This window comes from Apis dorsata, unplaced genomic scaffold (genome assembly GCF_000469605.1).
Source record: "Apis dorsata unplaced genomic scaffold, Apis dorsata 1.3 scaffold_52, whole genome shotgun sequence".
Classification (NCBI taxonomy): Eukaryota; Metazoa; Arthropoda; class Insecta; order Hymenoptera; family Apidae; genus Apis; species Apis dorsata.
In genome coordinates this window covers 972551-981798 of record NW_006263353.1, presented here as the reverse complement: position 1 = coordinate 981798, position 9248 = coordinate 972551, and the positions used below count along the sequence as shown (strand labels likewise).

General features: G+C 21.4%; 1 protein-coding gene across 5 annotated transcripts; it reads left to right on the top strand.

Moving 5' to 3' along the window:
• The first annotated feature begins 1280 nt into the window (after positions 1–1280).
• Positions 1281–8867, top strand: LOC102679232 (phospholipid scramblase 2-like). 5 transcript variants are annotated; one of them, XM_006609076.2, is made up of 7 exons: positions 1281–1535; positions 2170–2258; positions 5311–5406; positions 5497–5693; positions 7056–7214; positions 7304–7474; positions 7549–8867. In XM_006609076.2, exons 2-7 carry the CDS (start codon positions 2180–2182, stop codon positions 7588–7590), a joined length of 744 nt encoding a protein of 247 aa, XP_006609139.1. In that variant the 5' UTR covers positions 1281–1535; positions 2170–2179; the 3' UTR covers positions 7591–8867. The 5 variants fall into 5 exon arrangements, with proteins under 5 accessions (XP_006609139.1, XP_006609141.1, XP_006609140.1 ...); XM_006609078.2 differs by lacking the exon at positions 1281–1535 and adding an exon at positions 1690–1708; XM_006609077.2 differs by lacking the exon at positions 1281–1535 and adding an exon at positions 1695–1712.
• Positions 8868–9248: the final 381 nt, after the last annotated feature.

Sequence of the window (9248 nt, the reverse complement as noted above, 5' to 3'; positions counted from 1 at the left end):
TATATATTATATAAATTATATAATATTATAATATTATAATCTTGAAATGCACATGCATTTATTGGCATGCTTATCAATGATTTTCAATCAATGATTCCCATTAATTAGAGCAGTATCGAAATTTAGTTACCGCTTCGATTATATAGCGTTAATTTGATTAATTTGTCGTTCGTTTACCGTGAAAAGCGTAATCAGTGCATGTTATGAATGCATGCATTAAAAAAAAAAATTATACGAGCGAAAAGTCATCGAGGTTGTTCGTAATAAACGAGGAAACTGTCAATTAGGTCTCATGAAACCTAATTCAACACTATTAAAAATTAGTGCAATGAAATGAAAATAATTTAAGGTAAGTTTAAGGTAAGTTAAATTAAATTTAAAATTTAAAATCTTTTTTAATAGTAAATTTTTTTACATGTTTTTCTGTATATTTGTTTTTTTACTTTAATTTTTTATTTTATAATGATATTTCTTTTTTTCTTTGTTCTTTTTATTATCATATCATTATATTATTATTATATTATATATGATATGATTATATAATATAAATATAAAACAAAAAATCTATAAAAATTTTTATTTATCTTATACATATTATTTTTTTTTGTGTTTACATATATATATATATACATATGTAATACATATAATAAAATATATAAAATATATATAATTAATATATATATATATATGTAATATAATTTATATATGTATAAATATATATATTTTGTATACATAATTTAATATATATATTAATTTATTATAATTTAATAATTTATTAATAATTTATATTACATAAAAGGTAATGAAAATTTGATGTATCATAATGATCAAATATAAATATAACCTAAATAGACTGACAATGAAGTGGAAATACAGAACTGCAGCAACGAAGAAATATATAGCATGTTTCAAAGTATATACAAAGTATTAAAAAATGTTTTCTTGAAAAATATTAAAGATTGCAAAATTATCTTTTAAAATTTAATAATACTATCAAAAAAAATTATTAAGTGTTTTATTTTGTTGACAAAAAGAATATAACATTTAAAAAAAATTTTCTCTCATTCTTAATGGTTCTCAAGATAATACTTAAAATGAATCATTCAACATGTAAAATAATATATGAATAATTGTAAATAATTCTTAAATAATTCTAATATGAAAAACATTTTTAATTGATGCATGAGCAATGATAGTAAAAATATGGAAATAGTCTACAATATCATATATTTTATTCTTGAATTTATAACAATATAATAGTTGCAATATAATAATACATTTAATTAGTATTTAATCATTAATATTCATGTAATTTATCGATCATAGACATATCGAAAGACAAAGGATTGTTATCAATTAAAAAAGAAGTTATCAACTATAGTTTATATAGTTTATGTCCTCAGTTACAACGACCCTTATGAGCGGACAATGACCTGACAATTTCAATAACATAAACAGTATAATGATTGGAGTTCGTCACCATACGATCTTGTTCGTAACTAAATTTCAGTATATCTGCTTTGTTGATAAAGGAGGTATTTATAAAAAGTATTACCGATTGAGGAATTTATATATAACATAAACATAACCTAAATATCAAAACAAAACCAAATTAATAAATCAAAGAGAAATTTGTTTAATTATTGATATTTTATATAAAATTATATGATTTAGTTTTTATACATTAAATAAATTATAATTAACATAAGTAAGTAATCTATAATTCTTTTAATAATTTATAATAATAAATTTTTTATAAAATGCACTAATTTTATATGTTAACAAAAATATTCTAAAAATATTATAATTAATAATTAATATAATATATATTTATATATATTATATATATATTATAATTAATAATTAATACATTATTGAACTTTTAAAAAAATAAAATTAAAGATTAAAGTAATCATATTATTTTTTTATAATTTTTAGGTAGAATTTAAAAAATATTTATAAATACATCAATAAAAATATTAATTCTTATTATATTATATTATAATATTCTTATTATATGTAATAATATAGATATTACAATAATACAATATTTACAATTTACAATATTATTAAAAATTATTACAATATTTAATTATTATAATATTTACAATATTATTTACAATAATATAGATATTCTTATTATATGTAATAATTTTGATATGCATATAGGTAAATAAACATGACTTCTCTTCAACTTTCACCAACTGCACCAATGCAGGATGAATCTCCGCAATCCGAAGTGCCAATCATACGAGAAGGTAAAATTTATTTGCATTTTTAATGTTTTTCTATATATGTATATTTCTATTATGTACCGATGATTATTGTTATTTATATATAAGCATTTAAATATATCTTATATATTTTTGTTATTAATAAAAATTTCCTTATTGATAAAGATTTTACTTAAGTATAATATATATATAAATTTTGTTTATGAAATTCGTAAGATATGTATATGTGTATTCTTTGACAGATTTTGTTAAAAGTATTTTTTAAATATGATATTTACTGATTGTAAATCGAATATTGAAACATGTGTTTCAACATTATGTTAATTTTAAATTATATAGAAACTATTCAAACAAATATACATGAAAAAAAAAATTATTAAATTTTTAATTACAGATTTACATATATAATATATAAATTATTATTAAATTGTTATTTATATATAATTATAATTTATATATAAATTATAATTGTCAGCTTATAAAAATAAATTTAATTATATATAAGCATCAATTTAGTTTATATTGCTGCAATTTTTAATATGTATATTTATATTATATTATTTATAATTATAATTATATTATTTATATTTATATTATATTTATGTATACATATTATTTATAATATGTATATTTATATTATATGTATTGTCAATAAATATATAAACATTTTAACATAAAAAATAAAAAATATAATTATGTTAATTTTATCTTATTTTTATCGATAAAAATATTTTTATCGTATATAATAAATCAGAGAAACAAGAGAAAAAAGTTATTATAAAATAAAATTTTTTCAATTAGATAAATAGTTACATACCTTATTTTAGATAATATTATAATAATTTATAAATTCAAAGTATATGGTACGTGAAAAGAAGTTCGTATTATGAACTTCGAGGCATGATAGCACGATAGACGATATAGTCGCTGTTTGCCAAGTGACGATCAGTAAGTAGATAATAGTTGTCTTCGTTGATGGAAGCGTCACGTAAGCGGGATAAGTGACATCCAGTTTCATGTGCCTGTCGCTTGTTTCGCTCTTTTATCGGCGGTAAATATTAATCGTATTCCTACACGTAATTCAACTAGATCTCGATCGATGTTCAAATTGTTTGAAAAAGACGAATTAACTAATTCATTTACAGATTATGAGTGTAGTTGTATTAAATTATTTAATATTGTTTGTGAAAATGCATTGTGTAAATATCGGTATACTATCTTATGTTAATATTGTCACCTTTTTTATACGAATAACAGAATAGCTATAATTATAATCGCAAGTGTTGAATGAAAATTTCGGGTAATTTTTATATTTGATATTAATAATAATGTTGATATTTAATTATGAATAAATCTAAGAATTCATAGATGTTAAATGATTGCTGCATTTCGTACATTTTTCTAACAGTGAAATCTTTCTGATTTGATAAAAATTCCATTAAAAAATATATTATTCATTATTATATTCGTTATTTTGTTTGCTTCTTTTGGTTTCATTTTACGGATAGTAATTTAAGAATGAAGTTGTGGTGAATACAAATGAAATGAATACAATTGACGGTCGAAGAAACCTTGAATTTTGAACATATTTATTTCTATAAATTCTTATCATTAGATAAGAAAAAATAAAGAAAAAATTTTTTCCTTTGAATGAAATTTAAAAAAATTTTTTTCGGCGATAGAATGAAATGAAAATTCTGTAATATTATTGCATATTAACATGATTCATGATTAATTAATAATGTGTAAAAATTAAATAATGTTCTATTTAATTTATGAAATAATTCGTCTATCCAGACATGCTTCGGCGGATTGACAATTTACTATCGATGAATAACATAATTATTCATAATTACGTTTCATAAAATTCCATTTCATATAAAGATCTTCAATATATCTGTTTTTTTTACAATACGATGTTCAGAATACAATATTTTAGTAAATATTGACATTTATGATATATAACTATAAATTGATCAATTGAATTGAATAATCATTTATTTTATAAAATAAATATTTAAATTATATATAATTTGAATAAAGTTGAAATTATTATAATTCTCATTCGTAAATAATTTGATTAAATATTTTTATGCTTTTAGTTGTTATATTATTCTTCTTTGTTCTTCTTTGTTAAAATAAATTATCAGAAATAATAATACAAAGAGAACAAATATATTTAGGATAAAAATATCTTAAATTATTTTAAGATATTATAGCTGGAAAAGTTTTAACTTAGAGGAAAGCATTTATTTTATTTTATTTATCTACAAAGATAACGTGAAACGCAGAGTCGTTTGAAGAGGTAAATCTGTCCCAAGGAAAGTACATACACAAGTTTATCATTTTGCTGAGAAGGAGAAACTTGAGAAAACAAACGATCGTTAGTGTATTTAGTGCTTCCAATAATTCAGTACACAATTTTATTCGTGCCTGCTTTAAATAAATGAATGAAATATATTTTCATGCATTAAAAATGAGGAAGAATTTATGAGAAAAAATGGTGATGGTAAAAAATAATACATATTAAAATATAACTAAACTATTAAATAAAATATTTTGATATATTTATTTTATAATTGAGAAAAATTAAAAGTGAATGTTGGTTGTGAAAAAATATATAAGTGATGGAATCTGAATACTTGGAAATTTCTTGGAAAACAAAAATACAACAAATACGAAAACGAATTCGTGTTTTATTTAGGGACACGTTAAAAAAATATAGATCAAAGAGAAAGGGTTATACCAGATTTCTCACGGATGATGAAAAGAGGTAATTCTATTATATGCTTGAATAATAATTAAATGGATTAAAAATAAATTTAAAAAACTAATTGATCAGGTAAAATAATATTAACGAAAATTTAATGTTATGTGAAATTAATAATTCTGATTTAAAAATAAAAATTCAAATAAGTTTGAATTTAAATTTGAAATTAGATTAAAATTTAAATAAGTATTCGAATTTATTTTGAAATTCAATCTGATTTAAAAATATTTAAAAAACAATCAACCGATTAATCTAATTAAAAGAAGAAATATAATTTTCAATATGTTTTTTATTTTATATTTTAAGGTGGCTTATCATTGCCGAATATGACTTGTCCAACCGGCTTGGAATACCTTACAGTCCTTGATTATTTAGGTATACGGCTGAAAAATACAATAGAAGGTTGGTTTTAAAATAAATGTGTTATGTCTTTCATTATGTCATTCATATAATTCACAGTTTAATTAATGTGTATCAATGAAATAATTACAGTCGACCATTTTTGGGATGCTAAAAATGAATTCTTCGTGTTGAATATCAGAGGAGAGACAATATTTAATGTTATGGAACAATCAGATTGGTGGGGACGTTTATGTTTGGGTGCTTCTCGTACTTGTGAATTTCATGTGACTGATACTTACGGAAGAGAAGTTCTGCGTATGGTTCAACCTTTTACTTGTTCATTTCAGGTATTTTTGTTATCTTCATGTTATAAAAAATATTTGAATTAACAATCGAACGCTGGTAATAATTCGAAAAAAAAAATGTCAATCGCGACATATCAATTAAAAAATTTTAATATTTTTGTATAATATCTTTGTGTAATGAAAAGTTTTTTTTAATAATGTTAGATTTAAATGCTAATTATTTAAATTGCTTCTTTTTATGATCAATATTAATTGCATAATCTCTGATTTTTATCATTTATCTTATTTAATCTGTTGATAGATTCTTTTGTTTATTTTTCCTATATAACAATCGCATTTTATTTTATCTTCGTAATTGTATGACGATAGCATATTCATATTTTATATGAATGTAATAATCAATTCAATGAAAGATACATCCCCCAGCTATGTTACCATAATTGCTTTTTTATTTATGATGAACTAATAGATACAGCTTGCGAAACGTTCGCTTGAATTTCTCGAACATGCGGTGCACACAATGCGCAAACTTTCTTCACACGTGCGCACCATCTGTAGATTACCTTTGACGAAAAGTTATTCGGCCCATTAGAAAAGCCGGTCACGATCGATACTCTTTGACTAGCACCGCTCGTCGACGCTTTTGGACGTGTTGTTTCAGTCTGCGGTGAAGAACCTCGTTCACTTGATCTCATATGAGAGCATTAGGAACAAAACCCTTTGACAAACATCGGTTATAAATGTTTTTGGATACGAAACAACTGAAAAAGTAAATCGTCAAAGTAATTTATCGTATATATTAATTATAATTTATTATATTTTACGTGAATTAAAGCATATAATTATATGTAATTTCTCTTGTAAAAATTTTTCTTCTTTATTACAAAAATCATTCTTGGAGTAATAAAATTTATTCTTTTAAAAATAGTCTAAAATTAAAAAAATTATAAAATTTTTTTTTAAATTATATGTGCAAGTTATAAAAGAAATAAATTAAATTTGATTTATACATCGAACAATTACTATAATTTGTATCTATAATTTGTATATTTAGCATAATGTGCAAAATAAAAAGACTGATAACTGAGCGTAATGCTGACTATTCATTTTGTGCAAATTCTTTGAAATAGATTTATAATAATAAAATGTACATGATTTTTTTAAAGAAGATATTAAATGTAAATATTTCTTGTTGAAATTCAACTTAATTCAATTTAAATATGATTTAATTTTTTTTCTTTAATAAATGCCAAAAGTTATATGTTTGAATATGTATAGTATATAATAATATATAATTTTGAAATTACCGCTATTTTTTATATATATGTATATATTTTTTTAATCGTATATATATATATATCTAGCTTTAAGATTAATAATTTGAATTTTTTAATTTGTTTGTAGAAGTTACAAGTGTATTCTGAAGATATATTACTCGGTTCTGTTTCACAAAATTGTTTCTTTCTAAGGCCAACATTTTCTATTAATGATTCGACTGGGAAAACTGTTTTAAAATTAAAAGGACCAAGGTTTCCAAGTTGTAATAACATAATAGTATATAAGGTAAAAATATTAATTTTAACATACAGTATATATATATATATATATATATATATATACTGTTACTATATATAATTTCTTTCTTTTTTCAGATAAAATCTGCAGATGATAAACATAAAGTTGGACAAATTAAAATAACATTTAAAATGCTAAATTATTTCGTTCCTTTTACCGACATAACTACTGGTGATTTCAATATAAATTTTCCTTTAGATTTAGATGTTAAAATTAAAAGTGTTCTTCTTGGTGCTTGTTTTTTACTCGTAAGTTATTACAAAAATTCAATTGGATATTAGCATTTATAAATTTATGAACATTATAAATATTTATATTTCAGGATTTATTTTATAAACGAAGAAGACAAAGTATTTTGCTATAAAATAAAATATTACAATGAAAGAAATATTTATACCAAAATGTACAATATCGTTAACGATTTTGATTTATAAATATTATTGATTTGATATTTTTGTATTTTAGTAAATAATTTGAAGTACGAATATTATTCATTATTCAAAGTATATTTAATAGTGTGAGATTTCGCGAGTTGTGTGAGATTTATCTTTTGAGATTTCTATTAAAAGACTAAATAAGTTATTCAATTCCTAAATTTTTAATTAACTTTACAATTCTATATAATATTATTATATAAAAATCACTTATTATAAATACTATTATATTTACAAAATAAAATTAATTTTTTTCAAAAATATGCAGTTCCTGTTATATTTTCAAAAGAGGTAAAGTTAAAGAAAAAAATAGTATATTATTACGTATGTCTTTTTATTCGTGTTTTAAACTCACATTTTCATACATCTGATAGTGAAACTGTCTCAGCTGCAGCATTTAGTATGCTATATTCGTCGCAGATGTTCTTGGTTTTAGTAAAAAACGAGAATGGAAAAACAACATGCGTGTAACATCCTTTCCTACATACGTTAGAATACTGCTGCTGGGATGTTGCAGACATTGCACTTGTTGCATTTTTTTTTAACACATCAAAGACCGGATTTGTAAACTAGATTTAGATTTCAAAATGAAAGAGTCAAAAGTTCTTTGTTATAATTCAGAATTTCTCAATATTCAAAAATTATTTTTGTCATTAAATTTCATAATATTTATTTAAAAACATAAAATTTATATAGATTTTGTTACTTAGCAAGAATTCTTTTATTTTTACAGAATATAACTTTATTTCAAAAGATAATATAATCGTTAAATCAACGTTTCCATAAAAGTTTTGAAGGATACCAAGACGATAACAATTTAAATATTGAATAATATTAAATACTGATAGAAATATTCTTTGAAAAATGATTCTTTTTTGTTTATATAAACTTGTTTTCTATATTTATTATTATTAAATGATACTTCGATTTATTTTGACATGAACAAAAAATCTGTTCATGATTGTAAAAAAATTAAGTAGAATTGAAATCGATTTTTTTCTGCGAAACATCGTACAAAATTCAAAACATCCTCAACAGCGGAAAACATCGCAATTCGTTCAATCAATGCAAATTTTTATATAATGATTAATTCATCTTTGCCTCGTAGTTAGATATTATTACAAATGTTGAAGAATTTTTACGAAATAATACGTGTAGATATAAGGATATTTCCGGTAAATAAAAAAAAAAAAAAAAAAAAAAAGAAGGTTACAGATAAAAAGAATAAAAAATGAAAGAGAAAATGAAAGAATACTGCGTGTATTTTTTCTACATGCTGGATTACATGTTTTTAAAAAAAATAGGATGAAACAAAAGTAAAATACTTTTGAAAATATAATAATGCGTATTATACGTAACATATAATACAAGTTGCTCTTCTCTTTTTCATTTTGTTCATATGGACTGATAAAAAGGAACTTGATTCAACATAAGAGACATAATAATAATGGTAATAATATTAATAATAGTAATAATATTAATTAATATAATAATAATAATAATAGTAATAGTAGTAATAATAATAATCATAACGCGTGTGTAAAGAAAAGATGGAGACCTTGGAGACGTGTAAAGCTTATAATTCACG

What these genes read in the sequence shown, in the direction of transcription:
- LOC102679232 (XM_006609076.2), top strand. Translation starts at nt 2,180, where the DNA reads ATGACTTCTCTTCAACTTTCACCAACTGCACCAATGCAGGATGAATCT. An exon ending in AGTGCCAATCATACGAGAAG is followed by an intron (nt 2,259 to 5,310) that starts GTAAAATTTATT and finishes TTATATTTTAAG; the next exon opens with GTGGCTTATCATTGCCGAAT. An exon ending in ATAACATAATAGTATATAAG is followed by an intron (nt 7,215 to 7,303) that starts GTAAAAATATTA and finishes TTCTTTTTTCAG; the next exon opens with ATAAAATCTGCAGATGATAA.